The 26,490-nt window shown below is 34.0% G+C and overlaps 1 protein-coding gene across 2 annotated transcripts in view; it reads right to left on the bottom strand.

Moving 5' to 3' along the window:
* LOC139527592 (uncharacterized) overlaps positions 1–26,490 on the bottom strand; it is a 49,539-nt gene that overhangs the window by 8,231 nt on the left and 14,818 nt on the right. The window contains exon 1 of one of the 2 annotated variants that reach the window (XM_071323121.1): positions 421–613. The exons of the other annotated variant lie outside the window; for it this stretch is intronic. Within the exon in view, the coding sequence (XP_071179222.1) occupies positions 421–427 (7 nt within the window). The 5' untranslated portion in view covers positions 428–613. Of the gene's footprint in view, positions 1–420; positions 614–26,490 lie in introns of those variants that run through there. 2 annotated transcript variants of the gene reach the window in all.

Genomic DNA, 26,490 nt, shown 5'->3' with positions numbered 1-26,490 from the left:
AATTTCCAATTTTCCTATTGTCTTAAAATTTATTACAGATCCATACACCGTAAACTGGAGTTTCACCATTAACCACTTATGCAGTTAAAAGAATTTGACAATACATGTACATGGAATTTCATTCTTCAAATATAAATATTGCGTATGTAAACATTTGTTGTTTTGCGAAAAATTAAATAAAACAAAATGAATCAAAATGAATAATTTATTAAGATTATATAAGAAGAACTATAATTAGATAATTCATCCAGACATACATTTTTTCTGTACATGTACACCTTTACCAAATTCTATTTTTACTGCTATTTCAGTTCTATTTAAATTTATTTTGTATGAAATATATCAACTTAATTATGGTATTATATCTACAATACATTTAAATATTTCTAGACTACCAGCTAAAATAAAAGAGTAACTTACCGTGCATTTGACGTATTGATGAACAGATTAAAAACCAAATATAATGTTATGTAGTACAAAAGATAAGAGATTATGAAACCGAAACAAAAACAGGAAGATGTTCAATGATGCACATATTGAACTCGAGAGGTTTTCGAAAAATCTACAATAAGATATTTATAACCTTACAGACACACTTAAGATTATATGTGTCACACTAAATGATTAACGATTCACACTTAAGATACGACTGTTGTCATAGAAAGAAAGTAATCGGGGTTTCCTTCTTTGGTTATAACTTCATATTTTGATAATGAGCTACGTAATCCGATTAAGTTTCATTTTATCTAGTCATGCTGATTGTAATTGTGTTTACATAGATGTAGGGAGATGTGGTATGAGTGCCAATGAGACAACTCTCCATCAAAGTCACAATTTATAAAAGTAAACAAATATAGCATGTATAGGCTCACACCGAACAGCAAACTATAAAGGGCCCAAAAAATTACTAGTGTAAAACCTTTCAAACGGGAAAACCAACGGTCTTTAATATGTAAATTTAGTTTACACGAATATTATTTAAAAAAGAGCAGTGGTGGAAGTCAAGCCGAATATTGCTTATTAAATTTTATTTCAAAATTGAGGCAAAACATCTTATAGATATCATGTAAACAAATTATAAAAAATAGAACCATGTAAACACAAGCAGAGACAAAAATATTCATGCAATACCACTGGGTATCAAATAGCTATGTTTTCATCAATCATACCTGTACTCTGGTTAACTTGTTGTTTCTTTGACAAATCCCCCATTTCCTTTCTCAAGTTTATATTTAAGATATAATATCAGCGTGTAAGGGGTGGAGAATAAATGTATGGGGATGAGGGATAAGGGGACTTTAAAAACGAATGTATACTAGTCTGGTAAAAATTGAAAATAAATAACTTACCATAACATGCATAAGACAGAATGAAAATTAATACTTCACAACAACAAAATAAACGGACAGCAAAAGCGAAATAAATTCAAAATGAACATGCGTAACAACAGATTAAAATAGTCAATCCACAAACCCCCTCTCCTTAGAATGTCAACTAAATACTATATATGTAATAAACAATTGTACATACAGTTTATACTGTTCTGCATACGAACTCTGTTTATTCAACCATTAGAAAAGGTTAAATCATTGTTTACTTCCGCATTTTATTCTCGTTCTAGTCAATAGTTCACATTTAACAAAAGGTGTTGTCGAAATGAATGACGTGTATTGACATGTCTATTTTTTACATATTTTGGGTTTTCATGTCTTATATGTATATATATGTAGGACTCGGAGGTCTGATGGGGACGCTGAAGTGCGATGGTCACGCTGAAGTACGATGGTCTACGCCGAAGAGCGATGGTCCTTTCGCTGAAGTGCGATGGTTTTGCATTACGTTTGGACAATGTGAAGTTTTCAAATGCAACGTTAATAAATTAAATTGCTCCGTGTTGAAGACCTTATTTTGACCTACAATGGTTTACTTTTACAAATTGTGACTTGGATGGATAATTGTCTCATTGGCACTAATACCACATCTTATATCGATATAGGCAGGAGAATACGATTTTTTAGATGAAGGTTTCATACGTACAAAGGAAAGGAAACCAAATGAAACGAACGATTCAAATACCGAACAGTTTTGAGCATTAGAGGTGGTCCTAACCAGTGTTTGCGGAAGCAGGTATAATGCATGCCGAAAACGTTTTGCAAGACAAATAAAATGTATTGATCTTAATATTAATTTACGCTTCTCTTCAAGTATACGTCACATAATTTTATGTTAACAACTTAATAATAAACTAAAATTAATTATTAGCAATGTTTTCGTGATGTCAAGTAGCTATATTTTTGTTTTATTCTTGAGATGAAACCTGCTTTGTAAGAAAAAAAACGCAATCTTAATAATTCTAGTTTGCATATACATGTACAGTTATCATCTTCTGCAATTGGTTAGGCAAAATAAACCCGAATGGTTCAAACTTGGTGTACTTGGTGATGCTCAGCAGAGAAACATCTAATTGTTAAACTTTCTTTTAACAGAAAAATCGTCACGTCTCACTATATATATGAGTCAAGCATGATTGTACTTAGTGGTTTTTATTTCTTAAACGATACTGTTACGATATCAGATAAGTAGATACATGAGTGTTGTGAGCAATTTCTTCGCTATGACATGACAAGAACAAGTTACTAGTTTATTTAACAACATTAAATGTGTCGTGCTTAATAAATTTAGACGTCACCGTCAGACCATCGCACTTCAGGGTGCACATCAACGCACTTCAGCGAATCTAACAACGAATCAGCGTCACAATGTCACCATAGCACTTCAGCGCAGACCATCGTACTTCAGCGTAACCATCGCGGTTCGGAGTACCATCGCGGTTCCGAGTCCTACATATATGAATGTGCTTTTATAACAAATCGACGCCTATGTAAAATGATTGTTGACATCTATCGAGAGGTTCTCTCAATATTTACTAACTGAAAATTTGCGATTAGCATCCACACTTATATATTAAGCTTAAGTTATAGATATTTCGTTTTTTTTTTGGATGAGTTATCGTTGTTTCGTAAATTATACCACCGTTATTGTTGAAACAAAGCAGAATTTGTCACCATATAGTCAAGATTATAATTCAATTAAGCACAATCGATTTTCCTGGATGTAAACGCAGATGGCAGTTAGGTCCGCTGCTGTATGCCCTGAGGTAATCGGTGCCCTCAGGTAATCGTGGCAATAGTGCCCATATGCGTAGTAATAACATGATCTAAAAATAGAATAAACTAAAAATACATCATTGTACTTTCTATTTCGACTGACAGTATATGTGCGAAAAATAGGAGAAAACAGGAACACATACAATTTTTTACAATAAGTTACGACAAATAATTCACGAAAAAAATCCAAATATTTGGTTTATTTGTGATCAGTGCAACGTGAACAGATTTTTATTTAGTGAAACGTAAATGACTTAAAATAATTAAAAAGAAAACAATTTTTGAATGGCGATTTAAACTTTTATAATAATAGTTGCCTAAGTTTCGTGAATGTCCTGTTGAAACTTTGACTATCATTGTGTTTGGTAATATATGACACTTACATATGGACAGATTACGCATATATTGATTTTGGTTACTTCTTTTAAAGTAACATAAGTAGAAAACGATAACATTTAATAGATAGGTTAATGAAAATCAGTCCATCTTGTCCGACTGCATGAGGGGCGGCGGCGGATCCATCCATTTAAAAAAAGGGGGTTCCCAATCCAGGACACAAGAAGGGGGTTCCAACTATATGTTTCCATTCAAATGCATTGATCTCCAAAACAAAAGGTTCCTAATATACCCAGAACACCCCTGGACCCGCCACTGTCCATTGTTCAACTACTAAATTGTCTGTTTTACTTACTAGTACACTTGGTACAATAAAAAACCTGATAATAAATTGTTCAAATAAGGCCTTTGAAAATAGTGGAATTAATTACTTTTGGAGTGTCAAAAACTCGTTGGAAGTACTTGATAAATTGCATGCATATATTGGTGATTTTAAATCTGTTCAAAGTTTTGATTTTTCTACCCTATATACCACTTTGCCTCATATTCTTATTGAGAAAAAAATCACATCCCTAATTAACTGGGCATTTAAAAAGTCGGAATGCGAGTACATATGTTCAAACTCTTTGCGATCATTTTTAAGTAGCAATAAACAAAAGAACTATGTCAATTGGACATGCTTTGATACTATTTATGCGCTTGAATTTTTATTTGATAACATTTTTGTTATTTTTAGAGATTCCTTACATCGTCAAGTTATTGGAATTCCAATGGGGACTAACTGTGAACCAATTATTGCGGACCTGTTTTGTATTGTTATGAGTTACAATTTATGACTTAAATTAGCAAAGACCCATCTAAACAATATTTGGTACAAAAATTCAACAATACTTTTAGATATTTGGATGATATATTGGCTCTCAATAATAACGACTTCCGTATGTATACTAAAGAAATTTATCCTGTAGAACTTACTTTAATTAAAGCTAATGATAACAATGACCACTGCCCTTTCCTCGATCTTGATATCTATATCATAAACGGGAAGATTAATACAAACATGACGTTCCCTTGTCATCATCTTATGGTGTTTATATATCTCAACTTGTACGATTCTCTCGTGTATGTAACAACGTATTAGATTTTAGCGAGAGAAATTTATGTATTACTAAAAAATTATTACACCAGGGTTTTCGATATCACAAACTGGTCAAAACATTTACTAAATTTTATCATCAGTATAAGGAAATAATTCGTAAATATAACGCAACATGCAGACATCTTATACGTTCGGGTATTTCACATCCAATTTTTTATGGAAGTATTCTAAATAAAGAACAAAAATGTCAGTATTCTCCTCAGAAACTAACAAAACCTTTAAATAGACTTATTAAAAAGGGATATAGTTACGATATTGTTGTCAGGTCATTAAAGATTGCATATTTTGGCTTTAATATTGATTCACTGATAGAGTCTTTGAATCGGAACTAAACACATCTATTTCTAAAAAACAGATGTTGGCATGCCACGGGTTATGTTCTTCTCATATATTTTATGATAGTATGATACTAAACCCCTAACGGGAGGGATTGTGCCTGATATTCATATGATGAACACATAATCTTTCAATCAGTTTAATTGAGGTCAGGAGCTGGCATGTAAGTTAACTGCTAGTAATCTGTTGTTATTTATGTACTAGTGTCATTTTATTTATGTTCTTTTGTTACATCTTTTGACATCGGACTCGGACTTCTCTTGAACTGAATTATAATGTGCGTATTGTTATGCTTTTACGTTTCTACACTTGCTAGATGTATAGGGGGGGGGGGTTGAGATCTCATAAACATGTTTAACCCCGCCGCAATTTTGCGCATGTCCCAAGTCAGGAGTCTCTGGCCTTTGTTAGGCTTGTATGATTTTAAATTTTAGTTTCTTGTCTATAATTCGGAGTTTAGTATGACGTCCATTATCACTGAACTATTATGCATATTTTTAGGGGCCAGCTTAAGGACACCTACAGCTGCGGGAATTCTCGCTACATTGGAGACCCTTTGGTTGCCTTCGGCTGTTGTCTGCTCTATGGTCGGGTGGTTGTCGCTTTGATATATTCACCATTTCCTTTCTCAATTTTAATAACTATGTTTCTGATCTAATTTTGTATTCTATAAACGGCATCTATATATTTACACTACAAATCTACAACTCTCAGTCTATGGCTACACGTGCTGATCTTATCTATATTCATGCATAATATTCATTAACAATACTGTGTATGAGTATCAAAATCGTATCATACGCGATGATGACCAGCCAGTACACACTGTAAGGATTTTATTCACCAGTATTAAAAAAGAGAAACATTGTAGTACGAACAGTAATCTATTTTTTTTTTTTCATTTGACATTACTTTGAAAGTAACGTAGTTACAAGCACAGGTTATATAGTATATAACTGCTTTTTTTAAATGTTAATTGTCTTTATCAATCTTATTTGAGAGATGATGGATATTTTCAAGGAAAAACCTCACATCTCCAGTGGACTTTTGTACATGGTCAGATAACCTTAGGTCATCTCTAAATTACTGTGTATTTCCTGTATCTCAGATCATATCTATGATTGCTCACATGGTGAGGTTACCTCAGGTCACCTCTGTATGATTGAACATTGTGAGGTTACCTAATATTACCTCTGTATTGCTGTACATGGTGAGGTTACTCTGTATTACTGCACATACTTGTATTACCACACTTTGTATAAACTTTACAAAACACTATTTTTTTAGTTTTCCTCAGGGCACTTCTGCATTTCTATACATGGCCAAGTGCACATGTTAACTAATGTCATTTCTTAACTACTGTATATAAATATGTAACTTCAGAATACCTCTGTATATAAGAATATGTTGAGGTAACCTAAGGTCACAACTTCATGGTCATTGTATCAGCTGCATGTTACCACAGATAAACTTTGCAAAACGCGAATTTTCTACAAACCTCAGGTTACCACAATTGAATGTTCATAACTCCCTTCGTCAGCTTAGTCAGTCCAGATTACATCTATGTTCTTTTTTTCACGGACAGGCTACCTCAGGTCATCTGTAAATTACTGTACATGACCAGGTTACCTCAGGTCTTCTGTAAATTACTGTACATGACAAGGTTACCTCAGGTCATCTGTAAATTACTATACATGACCAGGTTACCTCAGGGAACCACTGTACTACTGTGCATGGTAAGGTTACCTCAGGGAACCATGGTACTACTGTGCATGATCGGGTAACTTCAAGGAACCACTGTTCTACTGTGCATGGTCTGGTTACCTCATGAATCCATTGTACTACTGTGCATGGTCAGGTTACCTCAGGGAACCATTGTACTACTGTGCATTGTCAGGTTTCTTCGGGGAACCATTGCACTACTGTACATGGTCATGTTACCTCAGGGAACCACTGTACTACTGTGGATGGACAGGTTACCTCAGGGAACCACTGTACTACTGTGTATGGTCAGGTTACCTCAGGGAACCATTGTACTTCTGTGCATTGTCATGTTACCTCAGGGAACCACTGTACAACTGGGCATGGTCAGATAACCTCAGGAAAACATTGTACTACTGTGCAGGGAACCTTTGTACTCTTGTGCATGGTCAAGTCTCCTCAGGGAATTATTGTTCTACTGTGCATGGTCATGGTCCCTCATGGAATCATTGTACCGCTGTGTATTTTAAGGTTACCTCAGGGAACCATTGAACTACTGTGCATGGTCAGATTACCTCAGGGAACCATTGTACTACTATGATGGTCAGGTTACCTCAGGGAACCACTGTAAAACTGGGCATGGTCAGGTAACCCCAGGGAACCATTATACTAATCTGCAGGGAACCATTGTACTGTGTATGATCAGGTTTCTTAAGTGAACCATTGTACTACTGTGCATGGTAGGTAACCTCAGGGAATCATTGTACTACTGTGCATGGTCATGTTACACCAGGTAACCACTATATAACTGGGCATTGTCAGGTAACCTCAGGGAACCATTGTACTATTGTGCATTTTCAAGTCTCCTCAGGGAAACGTTGTTCTTATATGCATGGTCATGGTACCTCAGGGAACCACTGTAGTACTGTGGATGGACAGGTTACCTCAGGGAACCACTGTACTACTGTGTATGGTCAGGTTACCTCAGGGAACCATTGTACTTCTGTGCATTGTCATGTTACCTCAGGGAACCACTGTACAACTGGGCATGGTCAGATAACCTCAGGAAAACATTGTACTACTGTGCATGGAACCTTTGTACTCTTGTGCATGGTCAAGTCTCCTCAGGGAATCATTGTTCTACTGTGCATGGTCATGGTCCCTCATGGAATCATTGTAACGCTGTGTATTTTAAGGTTACCTCAGGGATTCATTGAACTACTGTGCATGGTCAGGTTACCTCAGGGAACCATTTTACTACTATGATGGTCAGGTTACCTCAGGGAACCAGTGTACTACTGTGCATGGTCAGGTTACCTCAGGGAACCACTGTAAAACTGGGCATGGTCAGGTAACCCCAGGGAACCATTATACTAATCTGCAGGGAACCATTGTACTGTGTATTATCAGGTTTCTTAAGTGAACCATTGTACTACTGTGCATGGTAGGTAACCTCAGGGAATCATTGTACTACTGTGCATGGTCATGTTACACCAGGTAACCACTATACAACTGTCCATTGTCAGGTAACCTCAGGGAACCATTGTACTATTGTGCATGTTCAAGTCTCCTCAGGGAAACGTTGTTCTACTATGCATGGTCATGGTACCTCAGGGAACCATTGTACTGTTGTGTATTGTGAGTTTACCTCAAGGAATCATTGTACTACTGTGCATGGTAAGGTTACCTCAGGGAACCATGGTACTACTGTGCATGATCGGGTAACTTCACGGAACCACTGTTCTACTGTGCATGGTCTGGTTACCTCAGGGATCCATTTTACTACTGTGCATGGTCAGGTTACCTCAGGGAACCATTGTACTACTGTGCATTGTCAGGTTTCTTCGGGGAACCATTGCACTACTGTTCATGGTCATGTTACCTCAGGGAACCACTGTACTACTGTGGATGGACAGGTTACCTCAGGGAACCACTGTACTACTGTGTATGGTCAGGTTACCTCAGGGAACCATTGTACTTCTGTGCATGGTCAGGTTACCTCAGGGAACAATTGCACTACTGTGCCTGGTCAGATTACTTCAGGAACCACTGTACAACTGTGCATGGTAGGTTTCCTCAGGGAACTATTGTACTAATGTGCATGGTCAGGTTACCTCAGGGAACCACTGTACAACTGTGCATGGTCACGTTTCCCCAGGGAACCATTGTACTACTGTGCATGGTCAGGTTACCTCAGGGAACCATGGTACTACTGTGCATTACATGTTACCTCAGGTGACCATTGTACTACTGTGCATGGTCAGGTTTCCCAAGGGAATCATTGTACTACTGTACATGGTCAGGTTTCTGCAGGGAACCATTGTACTTCTGTGCATTGCAAGGTTACCTCAGGGAACCATTACACTACTGTGCATGGTCAGGTTACCTGAGGGAACCAATGTACTACTGTGCATTGTCAGGTTACGTCAGGGAACCATTGCACTACTGTACATGGTCATGTTACTTCATGGAACCACTGTACTACTGTGCATGGCCAGGTTACCTCAGGGAACCATTGTACTACTGTGCATTGTCAGGTTTCTTCGGGGAACCATTGCACTACTGTACATGGTCATGTTACCTCAGGGAACCACTGTACTACTGTGGATGGACAGGTTACCTCAGGGAACCACTGTACTACTGTGTATGGTCAGGTTACCTCAGGGAACCATTGTACTTCTGTGCATGGTCAGGTTACCTCAGGGAACAATTGCACTACTGTGCCTGGTCAGATTACTTCAGGAACCACTGTACAACTGTGCATGGTAGGTTTCCTCAGGGAACTATTGTACTAATGTGCATGGTCAGGTTACCTCAGGGAACCACTGTACAACTGTGCATGGTCACGTTTCCCCAGGGAACCATTGTACTACTGTGCATGGTCAGGTTACCTCAGGGAACCATGGTACTACTGTGCATTACATGTTACCTCAGGTGACCATTGTACTACTGTGCATGGTCAGGTTTCCCAAGGGAATCATTGTACTACTGTACATGGTCAGGTTTCTGCAGGGAACCATTGTACTTCTGTGCATTGCAAGGTTACCTCAGGGAACCATTACACTACTGTGCATGGTCAGGTTACCTGAGGGAACCAATGTACTACTGTGCATTGTCAGGTTACCTCAGGGAACCATTGCACTACTGTACATGGTCATGTTACTTCATGGAACCACTGTACTACTGTGCATGGCCAGGTTACCTCAGGGAACCATTGTAATACTGTGCATTGTCATGTTACCTCAGGAAACCATTGTACTACTGTGCATGGTCAGGTTTCCCCAGGGAACCTCTGTACTACTGTACATGGTCAGATTACTTCAGGGAACCATTGTACTTCTGTGCATGGTCAGGTTACCTCAGGGAACAATTGCACTACTGTGCCTGGTCAGATTACTTCAGGAACAATTGTACTACTGTGCATGGTAGGTTTCCTCAAGGAACTATTGTACTAATGTGCATGGTCAGGTTACCTCAGGGAACCACTGTACAACTGTGCATAGTCACGTTACCTCAGGGAACCATTGTACTCTTGTGCATGGTCAGGTTACCTCAGGGAACCACTGTACAACTGTGCATGGTCAGGTCATTCATAAAGATAGACAAGAATGAGATTAACAGATAATTTAGTAGACTGAATTTTTTTCTGAACTCATTTTTGTCTGTTTGTTTATAGGTTTATGGTGAATGGAAACATAAATATAGACTTTTTAAAATATCTTGCATCTTTTGGGGATATCTTTCCAGGAAAGTGGAAGGATATCATGTTTACTTGAAGTGGTGAGGTCTAGTAAAAATAGCAAACAGAAAGTAGAAAAAAATGAGTTGACTTCAGGATTGCGTAACGTTTTATTCTTCGTGGCAAGACCCCCTTTTTTCAATTAAATCACAATTTCACTTTGGTACATCCATGAAATGAACATGAATTTTTTTCTAAGATCAGCTGTTTTGCCTGTGAGCCTATGGAGCAGTCAATAACAAGACTGCAACCTTATGTTAATTTGATTTGAATCGATTATATTTGTTGTTATTTTTGGGTTACCTGAGGTAATCCTGTTATGAAAGAATACTTCGTAGATACTTTGCTGGTATATGCATTTATGCTGTAATTACACAGTTTCTTAATTTAAAATGTAGGACTTCATAGATTTGTATTGTTTATGCGATTATATGTAAACGTTACACGATTTCACTTGAGTTAAATGGGTTGTATTTGGTGTTATAATTGGGGTTACCTGAGGTAACCCTGTCATGAATGAATACTTCGTAGATACTTTGCTAGTCTTTACATTAATTGTAATAAACAAACTTATTTATTTTGAATGTAGGACTTCATTGAAGTTATATTGTTTATGGGGTATATATGTAAAGTTGATCTCAAATAACTTCAGTTAAGTGGGTTATATTTGCAATTATTTTTGGGGTTACCTCAGGTACCCTTGTTATGAAAGAATTCTTATTAGATAGTTTGCTAGTGTAAACATTTATGTTGTAATCAAACAATTTCTTTATTTTACATGTAGGACTTCACAGATGTAAATTGCTTACGCGATATTTAGAAAATGCGATCTGTCTTAACTCGATTTAAATGGATTATACCTGTAGCTATTTTATGGGTTACCTGAGGTAACCCTGTCATGACAGAATACTTAGTAGATACTTTGTTAGTATATGTATTTATGGTGTAAAAAAACAACTTCTTCATTTTCAATGTACGAATTCATTGAAGTTATATTGTTTATGTGATGTAAATGTAAAGGTGATTTGAATTAACTTGAGTTAAATTGGTTGTAATTGCTGTTATTGCTTGGGTTACCTCAGGTAACCCTGTTATGAAAAAAATATTAGTAGATACTATGCTTGTGTATACATTTGTATTTTAATCACACAATTTCTGAATTTAAAAATGTAGGACTTCATAGATTTGTATTTTTTATTTGATGTTATTGTTATGGTTACCCGAGGTTATCCTGTCATGTAAGAATACTTTGTAGATAGTTTTCCAGAATAGACATTTAAGTTGTAATAAACGATTTACTTTTTTTTTTATAAATTTGAACTTTATAGATGTGTATTGTTTATATGATATTTAGGAAAGGCAACTTAAGTTAACTTTATTTGAATTGATTATATTTACTGTTAGTTTTGGGGTTACCTGAGGTAACCCTGTTATGAAAGAATACTTCGTAGATACTTTGCTGGTATATGCATTGATGTTGTAATTACACAATTTCTTAATTTAAAATGTAAAACTTCATAGATTTGTATTGTTTATGCGATGTATAGATATATGCTACCTGAGTAAACTTGAGTTAAAAGGGTTGTATTTGTTGTTATTATTAGGTTACCTGAGGTAACCCTGTCTCTCAGGTAACCCTGTAATGAATGAATTCTTCTTAGATACTTTGCTAGTCTTTACATTAATTGTAATAAACAAACTTCTTTATTTCAAATGTAGGACTTCATGAAAGTTGTATTGCTTATGTGATGCACATGTAAAGGTGAACTCAGTTAACTTCAGTTAAGTGGGTTATATTTGTAATTATGTCTGGGGTTACCTCAGGTACCCATGTTATGAAGAATGCTTTTGAGATAGTTTGCTAGTGTAAACATTTATGTTGTAATCGGACAATTTCTTTATTTTAAATGCAGGACTTCATAGATGTGTATTGTTTATGTGATATTTCTGAAAGGCGACTAAAGTTAACATGATATGAAAGAATAATACTTATTTCTATTTCATGGGTTACTTGAGGTAACCCTGTCATGACAGAATATTTAGTAGATACTTTGCTAGTATATCCATTTATGGAGTAATAAACCAACTTCTTCTTTTTAAATGTAGGAATTCATTAAAGTTATATTCTTTATGTGATGTATATGTAAAGGTGATTTGAATTAACTTGAGTTAAATAGGTGGTATTGTTGTTATTGTATTGGTTACCTCAGGTAACCCTGCTATGAAAGAATTCGTAGTAGATACTTTGCTAGTGTATAGCTTTGTATTGTAACTCCACAATTTTTTTATTTGAAATGTAGGACTTCATAGATTTGTATTGTTTATGTGATGTATATATATTAAAAGGTGACCTCAGTGAACTTGAGTTAGATGGGTTATCTTTGTTGTTATTGTTATGGTTACGTGAGGTAACCCTGTAATGAATGAATCCTTCGTAGAAACTTTGCTAGTGTTTACATTAATTGTAATAAACAAACTTCTTTATTTTAACAGTAGGACTTCATGAAAGTTGTATTGTTTATGTGATGCACATGTAAAGGTGACCTCAGTTTACTTCAGTTAAGTGGGTTATATTTGTAATTATGTCTGGGGTTAGCTCAGGTACCCATGTTATGAAGAATGCTTTTGAGATAGTTTGCTAGTGTAAACATTTATATTGTAATCGGACAATTTTTTTTATTTTAAATGTAGGACTTCATAGATCTGTATTGTTTATGCGATATTTCTGAAAGGCGACTTAAGTTTACTTGATATGAATGGATAATACTTGTTTCTATTTCATGGGTTACCTGAGGTAACCTGTCATGGCAGAATATTAAGTAGATACTTTGCTAGTATATCCATTTATGGTGTAATAAATCAACTTCTCCATTTTTAATGTAGGAATTCATTAAAAAAAATTTATATTGTTTATGTGATGTACATGTATATGTAAAGGTGATCTGAATTAACTTGAGTTAAATAGGTTGTTTTTGTTGTATTTGTTTTGGTTACCTCAGGTAACCCTGCTATGAAAGAATTCTTAGTATATACCTTGTAAGTGTATACATTTATATTTTAATTACACAATTTCTTAATTTAAAAATGTAGGACTTCATAGATTTGTATGGTTTATGTGATGCATATATATTTAAAGGTGATACCTGAGTTTACTTGAGTTATATGGGTTGTATTTGTTGTTATTGTTATGGTTACCTGAGGTAACACGGTAATGAATGAATTCTTTGTAGATACTTTGCTAATGTTTACATTAATTGTAATAAACAAACTTCTTTATTTCAAATGTAGGACTTCATGAAAGTTGTATTGCTTATGTGATGCACATGTAAAGGTGAACTCAGTTAACTTCAGTTAAGTGGGTTATATTTGTAATTATGTCTGGGGTTACCTCAGGTACCCATGTTATGAAGAATGCTTTTGAGATAGTTTGCTAGTGTAAACATTTATGTTGTAATCGGACAATTTCTTTATTTTAAATGCAGGACTTCATAGATGTGTATTGTTTATGTGATATTTCTGAAAGGCGACTAAAGTTAACATGATATGAAAGAATAATACTTATTTCTATTTCATGGGTTACTTGAGGTAACCCTGTCATGACAGAATATTTAGTAGATACTTTGCTAGTATATCCATTTATGGAGTAATAAACCAACTTCTTCTTTTTAAATGTAGGAATTCATTAAAGTTATATTCTTTATGTGATGTATATGTAAAGGTGATTCGAATTAACTTGAGTTAAATAGGTTGTATTGTTGTTATTGTATTGGTTACCTCAGGTAACCCTGCTATGAAAGAATTCTTAGTATATACCTTGTAAGTGTATACATTTATATTTTAATTACACAATTTCTTAATTTAAAAATGTAGGACTTCATAGATTTGTATGCTTTATGTGATGCATATATATTTAAAGGTGATACCTGAGTTTACTTGAGTTAGATGGGTTGTATTTGTTGTTATTGTTATGGTTACCTGAGGTAACCCTGTAATGAATGAATTCTTTGTAGATACTTTGCTAATGTTTACATTAATTGTAATAAACAAACTTCTTTATTTCAAATGTAGGACTTCATGAAAGTTGTATTGTTTATGTGATGTATATATATAAAGGTGACCTCAGTTAACTTGAGTTAGATGGGTTATCTTTGTTATTATTGTTATGGTTACCTGTGGTAACCCTGTTATGAATGAATCCTTCGTAGACACTTTGGTAGTGTTTACATTAATTGTAATAAACAATCTTCTTTATTTTAAATGTAGGACTTCATGAAAGTTGTATTGTTTATGTGATGCACATGTAAAGGTGAACTCAGTTAACTTCAGTTATGTGGGTTATATTTGTAATTATGTCTGGGGTTACCTCAGGTACCCATGTTATGAAGAATGCTTTTTAGATAGTTTGCTAATGTAAACATTTATGTTGTAATCAAACAATTTCTTTATTTTAAATATAGGACTTCATAGATGGGTATTGTTTATGTGATATATTGGAATAGCGACTTAAGTTAACTTGATATGAATGGATAATACTTGTTTCGATTTAATGAGTTACCTGAGGTAACATTGCATGACAGAATATTTAGTAGATACTTTGCTAGTATATGCATTTATGGTGTAATAAACCAACCTCTTAATTTTTAATGTAGGAATTCTTTGAAGTTATATCTTTTATGTGATGTATATGTAAAGGTGATCTGAATTAACTTGAGTTAAATAGGTTGTATTTGCTGTATTGTTTTGGTTACCTCAGGTAACCCTGCTATGAAAGAATTCTTAGTTGATACTTTGCTAGTGTTTACATTCATATTGTTATTCCACAATTTTTTAATTTGAAATGTAGGACTTCATAGATTTGTATTGTTTATGTGATGTATATATATTTAAAGGTAACCTGAGTGAACTTGAGTTAGATGGGTTATCTTTGTTGTGATTGTTTTAGTTATCTGAGGTAACCCTGTCACGTAAGAATACGTCGTAGATAGTTTTCCAGAGTATACATTTAACTTTTAATAAACCATTTACTTTTTCATTTTGGACTTCATAGATAAGTATTGTTTATATGATATTCAGGAAAGGCGACTTTAGTTAACTTCATTTGAATGGATATTTGTTGTTATTTTTGAAATAACATGAGGTATCTCTGTTATGAAAGAATACTTCGTAGATAATTTGTTGGTATATGCATTTATGCTGTAATGACACAATTTCTTAATCTAAAATGTAGGACTTCATAAATTTGTATTCTGTATGCGAGGTATATATAAATGTAACCTGAGTTAACTTGAGTTGAATGGGTTGTATTTATTGTAATTATTGGGGTTACCTCATGTAACCCTGTCATGAATGAATACTTCGTAGATACTTTGGTAGTGTTTACATTTATTGTAATAAACAAACTTCTTTATTTTAAATGTAGGACTTCGTGAAAGTTGTATTGTTTATTTGATGTACATGTAAAGGTGATCTCAGTTTACTTCAGTTTAGTTAAGTGGGTTATATTTGTAATTATGTCTGGGGTTACCTCAGGTACCCATGTTATAAAGAATGCTTATTAGATAGATTGCTAGTAAAAACATTTATGTTGTAATCAAACAATTTCTTTATTTTACATGTAGGCCTCATAGATGTGTATTGTTTATGTGATATATCGGAAAAGCGACTTTAGTTAACTTGATATCAATGGATAATACTTGTTGCTATTTTATGGGTTACCTGAGGTAACCCTGTCATAACAAAATACTTAGTAGATACTTTGCTAGTACATGCAGTTATGCTGTAATAAACCACTTTCTTCTTTTGTTATGTAGGAATTCATTGAAATTATATTGTTTATGTGATGTATATGTAAAAGTGATCTGAATTAACTTGAGTTAAATAGGTTGTATTTACTGTTATTGTTTGCGTTACCGCAGGTTACCCTGTTATGAAAGAATTTTTAGTACATACTTTGCTAGAGTATACATTTATATTTTAATTACACAATTTCTTAATTTAGAATGTAGGACTTCATAGATTTGTATTGTTTATGTGATTATATATAAAGTTACCCCAGTTGACTTGAGTTTAATGGTTGCATTTGTTGTTATAATTGGGGTTACCTCAGGTAACCCTGTCATGAATGAATACTTCAGATCATTAATTGAACTTTTATAAAAAAAAAAAAGAAAGAAGTTTATAATTTTACAAGCCATCCCCACCCTACACGTACATACGAAATGAACGATCGGTGAATACAAATAATAAAATCATTTGGGAAGTTTGTTGACATCTTTGGTATTTGGTCACATTAAAATTTGGTATTAAGATCTATCTAAATAAGAACTATATTTTCGTGCGTATTTAATCAATGACGCATTACCATGATTACCTCAGGGCACCGATTACCTCAGGGCATACAGCAGCGGACCTAACTGCCACCTGCGATGTAAACGGGATGTCCCTAATTGTCGGAAGTGCGTGAAAATTTGCCCGAACCATTACCGATCCACATGACTCTGTTACGAACGTATATATACAACTATGATTAGGAGACACCTATAGGACTTTCCGGATCATTAAGAATAGAAATCCTTTCTTGTTATTGTGCTGTCTGATAAATAAAGAAATCAATAATCGGCTGTGTGTGACAGTTATTGTGTTAAGTGTTCATCCAGGTAAGAACAAGCGAACCGATCTACGTCAATATATCTAAAGTAATGTATTTTCAAGAAACATTTTCTCTGGAACAACTAACTTTTGATGAGGTTATAAACTTTATAACCTTTGCCCGCCATTTCAACCGATCAAAAAAAGTGACGAATGTTACTTATGATTGAACATTAAAAGAAAACGGGAAATAAATTCAGTCGCCATGTGTGATATTTTATATCTTATTTTTGTTTCTAAAGATACATGGCTTGAAGTACAGTTACATCCCTGTATCATGATGTAAGTTGTTAAACAACTGGTCTTGCTCTACTGTTTATATAATTGAACTTCTAATGGTTAAACAGATACAGATACAGACATGTGAACTTCTATACATGTATGTCTCATTTGTGATCTACCTTCAATTTTATGATTATTAGGTTTGATTTTAAATGTCAGACCCTGAATACACTGTTGTTATAATATTGGTATAAGTTTTGAAATGAAAAGAAATTATAGAGTTATTCCTCTTTATATATCGGACAGGTTTATTGTTAATGGTATTTACCCGTATGAGTGGCTTAATAGATTGATTACAGTTTTGGTTGCTACATGTAAATGCCCAGTGGCAAATATTAAATGCATGTTCAGAACGAGAAAAAAATCAAAAATATATAACAAAAAATAGGTTTGTGTCAATCGATGAATGAAAGTACATGTAGTTATATTTTACAAAGTGCCTAGAAAATCAACCTAACGATGTAAGAGTAGATCTGATTCGTAACTTCCTCCATAAGCGGGGCTGGATATATATATATAAGAAATTTGTTATGAGTGCCAATGAGACAACTCTCCATCCAAGTCACAATTTGCTAAAGTAAACTGTTATAGGTTAAAGTACAGCCTTCAACATGGAGCCATAGCTCACACCTATAACAGCAAGCTATTAAAGGGCCCTAATTATGACTCGTGTAAAAACATTCAAACATGAAAGACAACGGTATAATCTATATAAAAACGAGAAACATTTATGAACCACATCAACAAACGACAACCCTTGACCATTAGGTTCTGGACTTAGGACAAGTTGAAACAAATGCAGCGTAAGGAGATGTGATATGATTGCAAATAGGAACACCAAAGTTAAAATAAAGTGAATGTAAACAATTAAAGGTTATCGCACGGTATACAACAATGAGAAGAGCACATATATACTGAGACGGCTACAAAAGACCCCTACATGTACATCAAATTAATTCAGGAAACTAATGTCAAAATTTAGATCGTGACCTTGACATTTATCCTTGACCTATTTTTTTCTTTAAGTGAACCAACTTGAAGGATCTCAAATTAAAACATCGTAGATTGCTGTCAATTTTGGTTTACAAGTTACAAATACATATCACTTATTTCAAAAACATAAGGAGAAATAACTCTCATATATGGAGTCTTCGTAACGCTTCGGTCTAAATAAAACCTAACATTCTGAGAATATAACCAGCAATTCGGAAAAATAAATTTGTCGCTTTCGTTTATGGTTGGAAAGGAGAAGAAAAACAGTGTTTGGGGAGATAATTCTTACAAAGAAAAGTGTTCGGCCAAACAGAATCAGTTTCAAAAGCGTATAGACTGTATGATATAATATACAACAACAAAAAAAAACCACTTAGCGACATCTTTTGAAACAAAAATACAGCGGAGGAAACAATTTAGGCGGTAGAAGGAAAAAAAATTATCAGAACAAAAGAAATAGGTCTTTCCACGGGAAAATGGAAAGACCTAATTAAGTACACTCGATTGTTATATTGAACTTCTTAAATGTAGCTGTAAAAGATGTATACACAATGGAAAAGAATATCAATTATCGAGTCATTCAAGCGTATATTGTTTGTGCAAGATAAAAACATTTCCATTTCCACTCACTCAATATGAAACGAAGATCGTTTTGTGACTGCTCTTTGTTATCTTAGATACATCAAGTAGAGCTAGTGTCCTAATGCTTGTATAGGTCCTAACAGTGAAATTGCAAATCTACCATCATTATTCACCAGACTCAAGCTAGCGACCAATCCTAGCGACCAATCAAGCTAGCGACCAATTCTAGCGACCACTGAAGAACACAATGAGAATCAACTTGTCAAAGAATCATAATGTGGTATATGAGAAAACCACAAAACGACATAATGAAACAACGTTCCGTTAAAAATAGAATATGGCTACCAATACGGTTTATATTGTTTTTTATCTTTAAATAACTAGAGATATCCACCATATCAAGTCAGAAGGGACACTACAACATCAATGTTGTCTGTAGCCTAATGTACTGACTAGTTTGCTTGCTAAATGTCTGCATCAATATAAATTAGTAAAGGGAGAACGTCCCAGAAAATCGTAAAACCTCAAAATATCGTAATACAATAGAACAACAAAGGAGATAGGGTATCTTTAATCAGCAAATGCACAGCGAAAAATACACAAAAAGCAAAGGAACAATCTTTTTTAGCGAACGATTTTTATTCCCCTACATAAACACATACTTTATGTTATTATATATGTATTTATAGAATGGAAAGTGCGCTCCTCTACGTATTTTACTCCATAGAGAAGGGCATATACTATATTTTGAGGTCTTCTTTACGTTTTCTCGGTTTTCCAAACTATTAACCTAGATGGTAAACAAAAATCAAGGATTGCAAATAAACTATTAAAAACGGATCGTATATCCCCCATCACATAATAGTTATTTAGTAATTTACGGATACGAAATGAGAATAAAAAGTAAACGAATTGAATTAGAAAAAAAAACCAACAGTGTTTGTCTACGATAATTTGCTCGCACAATTATTTTCCATATTCAGAGAACCGTAAATAATTTTAAAAAGAACATATTTTAATAAACATGTGTACCTAGTTTCAACTTGATCTGACTACAATGTCGTTTTAGATTCAATCTAATATAGTATAAATGGATGGATACACGGACAAACGAACGGACAAACAAACCTACAGATCAGATAACATTACGGTCCTTACTGTTGTAGGCGTAGCATAGAATAACTATTTAATGTGAGTTGACTTAGACTCGTTCCTGTGTACAATGTATAAGCTTTCAAATAAGCGAAATAAGAAATATGTTATGTTCGAAAGAATTACTATATACTGGCTTTCTATACATTCGGCCGCCTCAAATGGTCCGAATATAGTCCTTAGTGTGGACAGTGTGTTACTTGCCATTTTTTTTTATACCCCTTCCAAATGTATTTCTTCATGTTCTATGCCTCAAATAGCAAGTAAGGGGGGTTAAAGCGTACTGTAAAAAAAAAAAATTGGGTCATCAATTTTAAAGTATTACTAATTTAAAAGTAGTGATTTGGTCCGACTAATTAGAAAAGGTTAAAAAATAGCACATCGGAAGCTTTCAAAAGATTTCAGGACCCCTTAACATAAAATTGTCCATATTTGGAGTTAGAGCCAAGGAATTTTTCTTTTATATTTGGATGTTATTGAGAAAGTGTAGGTGGGATTCAATTCACAAAAGGTTTTAACCCCCAAAAACTCATTTCAGTAGGCCCTGCTATGATTTATTACCTTTCATTTGAGCCCTATCCGGTGGCAAACTTTATCGTATGGAGCTTGCGAGGCTTGCCTAACGAATGTACGTTGGACACGAAAAAAAACAACATCGCTACGTGTGGTAAAAACTTTGCCGTAGGGAACTGTACAGAAAGACTGAAAAATGAGTCCATACCCATAACTGTATAGGTACCTCAGACTTTGGATGGCCAGTGAAATCTGCAGGTGCACTTTCCCACCCAGGGATTGATACGAGTTGAAGATATGGATAATAGCTTTCAATCTAACCACCTGCGGTCAAGAACTTTGCCGTAGGGGGATGGGAGTAAAGCGACTGCTGCCACCATCCAGAATGGACCAAAATGAGAAATTGAGTATGTTGTTGTCAGCTTCCGGTGCCCTCTCCCACCTGGGCATTGGCTTTACTGCCATCCCACTACGGCAAAGTTCTTGACCGCAGGTGGTTAGATTGATAGCTTTTATCCATATCTTCAACTCGTATCAATTCCAGGGTGGGAAAGTGCACCTGAAGACGTCACTGTCCATCCAAAGTCTGATGTACCTATACAGTAATGGGTATGGGCTCATTTTTTCACTCTTTCTGTACAGTTCCCTACGGCAAAGTTTTTACCCACACCTAGTGGGATTGAAAGCTTGTCCCAGACCCTTTTATTCATGAAAATGCCCGGGTGGGAAAGTGCACCAGAAGCTGACAACCCCATACCAAATTTTTCATTTTTGTCCATTACGGGTGGTGGCAGCAGTGGCTTTACTGCCACCCCCCTACGGCAAAGTTCTTGACCGCAGGTGGTTAGATTGATAGCTTTTATCCATATCTTCAACTCGTATCAATTCCAGGGTGGGAAAGTGCACCTGAAGACGTCACTGTCCATCCAAAGTCTGATGTACCTATACAGTAATGGGTATGGGCTCATTTTTTCACTCTTTCTGTACAGTTCCCTACGGCAAAGTTTTTACCCACACCTAGTGGGATTGAAAGCTTGTCCCAGACCCTTTTATTCATGAAAATGCCCGGGTGGGAAAGTGCACCAGAAGCTGACAACCCCATACCAAATTTTTCATTTTTGTCCATTACGGGTGGTGGCAGCAGTGGCTTTACTGCCACCCCCCTACGGCAAAGTTCTTGACCGCAGGTGGTTAGATTGATAGCTTTTATCCATATCTTCAACTCGTATCAATTCCAGGGTGGGAAAGTGCACCTGAAGACGTCACTGTCCATCCAAAGTCTGATGTACCTATACAGTAATGGGTATGGGCTCATTTTTTCACTCTTTCTGTACAGTTCCCTACGGCAAAGTTTTTTCCCACACCTAGTGGGATTGAAAGCTTATCCCAGACCCTTTTATTCAGGAAAATGCCCGGGTGGGAAAGTGCACCAGAAATATTACATTAATATCTGGAACTATGGCTGGTATAGCTATGAAAATACGGAAAGTCAAACAGAAAATAGCCCATTAAACATGTAAAAATAACATTGATGTTTTAATAAACCATCTTTGAAGGCTAAATTAGTAGTCAGCTGTCTGAAAATGAATTTTATTGCACAACAACTTTCATATATAAAAAATCCACAGGGGCCAAAATGCGAAACCAAACTCCTAACTGTGTATTGCTGTCTTCTGGTTCCCAGAAATTCCAGAATAAAAAACCGGTACTAAGCCAACTATACAACGGGGGAAATTTGCCCTGTTTTTTATTATTTTTTTTCTGATTATTATTCAACACGGATCTTTCGTGATCCTTAGTGAATACGCTTTCATTTGATACCAAAATGAACTAATTTAAAATATTATACTTATTGACAAAGCTTTATAAATATGCATAGTAACTATTTTGTTTGATATAATGTACTACTTTGTATGTTCTCTTGATCGGGCCGATATTATAGTAATTTTTATAAATGTAATAGGACTAGATTGTTTCCCTTTACAGTTATCAATTATTTCCGACTGGTTTTTTTATTTGCTTATCATATTATATTTTCATTTTATTCATTCTAATTGATATTTAATAATTGAACAAGACTGACATTCCAGCTCCTTTATTTATTTGACGTTTGTTATAATTTTGTAATGTTATTTACTTTTGCTTACAATTGTTCTAATACTTATTTAGATGAAATAATAATAATATTTCAATATTGATTTGTATACTGAAATATTGCAGATAAAAAAAAATTGTTGATGTAACAGTTTCGTTTTGCGTAATATATAATAATTTTATTAGGAATATATATATATGTAGAATGATTGAATAAAGGTAAAATAAAAACAAGTTGATGCACAAAATCAACGAGATATATTTGAAACTTACTCTGATTACATTTGAGAAGATAAGAAAGAATATTCACACAACATATATAAGTTTTTGTCATTAAATCAGTATTTTTTCTTTACGTTGCATTGTGTGAATACGAATAATTTATCTAAAAAGAATGTATTGAATAAGGAATAATGTATAAAATGTTATCTGTTAGACAACTTATTACCCTTTTGTCTTTATCGGTCACTTTATTAATAACATACTACATAATGTCTGAATAAAGGTTGAAATGAGAAAAAAAATGAAAGTTGTATCTTCACTGAAGGAATTTACTTAAGAGTTTAAACAGTAAAGTTGACCTTATACAGTATAAAACATTATATGACTATTCTGTATGAATACTTGTGTGATGCAAGATGTATAAGAAATATTTTTGAGAAACACTTTTTAAAGAACAACATTGTTGTACTAGAAACCGAAGGATTCATAACATTCATTTTCTAATTTTCGTGTTGATTATTTATGTCATTATACTTAAAACATTCTTGTGATATTTTTAAGTAATATGTAATATGTCTGTTGTATATATAGTTGAATTAAAGATTTTAAAAAAAATGCATCTGGCTGAACGTAATTTAAATGTTTTGACTTGATGAAAGTTGCATTGAATAAATTTTGTTTTTTCTTTCTTATTATATTTTTATTTGTTTTACTGCTTTCAGTATTATCTGAAGTGCCTTGGACTATACCCTATATATACTGTTTCGAGAACCACTCCCCTCAAACCTAAACGGTTTTGAGGAAATACTCGATATTTGACAATGCCGCGGATAAAGAAACCCTTACATGATTATTCTAGTTCCTTGTTCACTTAAACATTTTATTTATCTCACCGTAAGTTGACATTTGAACGGCTGTACTTAGATTTTCTATAGTCTTTTTTACAATACTTACGAATATGTTCCGAACCATATCAGTATTTGGACCATATGCGTGCGGTCATGACCATATGCATATACTCATATGGTCTGACCGTAGGCGTATGATTGGACCATATCAGTATTATACTCATTTTATTATCAACGGGCCGGACCATATGAGGTATTTGGACCATAAGGTTTTTTTTAAAATATCCAATCTGGAAACAGTAGATCTAGTTAAAACAAAAATCTCGATTTGAAATAAATGTATAATAATACCATGTAATATAAAGTCTTCAAAAACTGAATAACTGATTTAGATTATTAGACTCCAGCAAGCAAGCACGCTACTCATGTTTATTTTTTGGAATCCAAAACTAATATCAATAGCGATACATCATGTATTAAATATTAGTAGAACGTTGTAGTATAATGTCATTTTGTGATTTTCAGACATATCTCGAAATGGTATGTCTGAAAATCACAAAATGGTATTATACTACAACGTTCTACTAATATAAAATACGTGATGTATCGCTATTGACATTAATTTTGGATCCCAACAAATACACACGAGTAGCGTGCTTGCTTGCTGGAGTCTAATAATCAAAATCAGTTATTCAGTTTTTGAAGAATTTATATTACATGGTATTATACATTTATTTCAAATCGAGATTTTTGTTTTAACTAGATATACTGTTTCCAGATTGGATATTAAAAAAAAAACCTTATGGTCCAAATACCTCATATGGTCCGGCCCGTTGACAACAAAACGAATATAATACTGATATGGTCCAATCATACGCGTACGGTCAGACCATATGAGTATACGCATATGGTCATGACCGCACGCATAATTATGGTCCATGATATTGATATGGTTCGGAACATATTCGTAAGTATTGTAAAACAGAATAAAAAAATCTAAGTACAGCCGTTCAAATGTCAACTTACGGTGAGATAAATAAAATGTTTAAGTGAACAAGGAACTAGAATAATCATGAAAGGGTTTCTATATCCTCGGCATTGTCAAATATCGAGTATTTCCTCAAAACCATTTAGGATTGAGGGGAGTGGTTCTCGAAACAATATATAGGGTATAGTCCAAGGCACTTCAGATAATACTGAAAGCAGTAAAACAAATAAAAATATAATAAGAAAGAAAAAATCAAAATGTATTCAATGCAACATTCATCAAGTCAAAACATTTTAACTACGTTCAGCCAGATGCATTTTTTAAAATCTTTAATTCAACATTTATATACGACAGACATATAACATATTACTCAAAAATATCACAAGAATGTTTTAAGTATAATGACATAAATAATCAACACGAAAATTATAAAAATGAATTAGTTTAAACATATTTTATTTGCGTAAATGTGCAAAAGGGATGAGACACAAGTTAATCAAACTTATATAGTCTTCTCCCATAACAATTTATAACAATAGAATATTTACAAAGCATGCATACAAACAATACATTATGTATATATATATATAACATATTTGAACTCTGAAAAGATGGTGTGTGATGATGTGAGTGGTAATACACAATATGCATGTATTTGCACTTTATTATGTTCTACATTACACAATTAGAAACCTCTTAGACTCTTTAATAAATTCATATACATTCTTTACAATTCTTTCATTTTCAACATTACTTAAAGACTTATCGCCGGAGGTTAAGGTGTTCAAATTTAGTAGAGAGTTATCTGGTAACCAATGTAGATTATTAAATAATTTGGTTCTTATATTCGAATAATTAGGACAATAAAAAAAGAAGTGACGTGAATCTTCGAACTTGGCACCACAACTACAAGACGGATCTGAAATAATGTTGACTCTGTTAAGATCATAGTTCAAAAAAGAAGCTGAGCACCTAAGTTGTGTCAATATAATATTGAGTTTTACGATTGCCAAAGTCATAATGTTTTGGTACTTGGGTTTTTGAATTCAATTTAAGATTTTTTAGTTCGGTTTTAAATTTACCTAAAGAGTCAATGTTGCGTGTCACCACATTAAGGTTATTCCACAGTCGTATTGTTGAAGGTATGAAGGACTCTTGGGTTAATGAAAGTCTACAAAAAGGGTATATTATATCATTCCCATTACGTAATGGATAAACAGCTGTACTTTGGATTGTTGGTGGAATAGAATTGCAAAGATAGGCTGGTGCATTATTATGTTGAATATTATAGAATAATTGTAACTTCCTTTTTTCTCTTCGTTCAGCTAGAGTTTGCCAACCAATCTCATCATAAATAATTCTATTACTTGTAAAAATAGGAAGACCTGTTACAATTCTGGCTGCCTCAAGCTAAAAATGAATGTTATGAATCCTTCGGTTTCTAGTACAACAATGTTGTTCTTTAAAAAGTGTTTCTCAAAAATATTTCTCATACATCTTGCATATCACACAAGTATTCATACAGAATAGTCATATACTGTTTTATACTGTATAAGGTCAACTTTACTGTTTAAACTCTTAAGTAAATTCCTTCTGTGAAGATACAACTTTTATTTTTTTCTCGTTTGAACCTTTATTCAGACATTATGTAGCATGTTATTAATAAAGTGACCGATAAAGACAAAAGAGTAATAAGTTGTCTAACAGATAACATTTTATACATTAATTCC

This window comes from Mytilus edulis, chromosome 6 (genome assembly GCF_963676685.1).
Source record: "Mytilus edulis chromosome 6, xbMytEdul2.2, whole genome shotgun sequence".
Classification (NCBI taxonomy): domain Eukaryota; kingdom Metazoa; phylum Mollusca; class Bivalvia; order Mytilida; family Mytilidae; genus Mytilus; species Mytilus edulis.
This window is presented reverse-complemented; position numbering and strand designations above follow the sequence as displayed.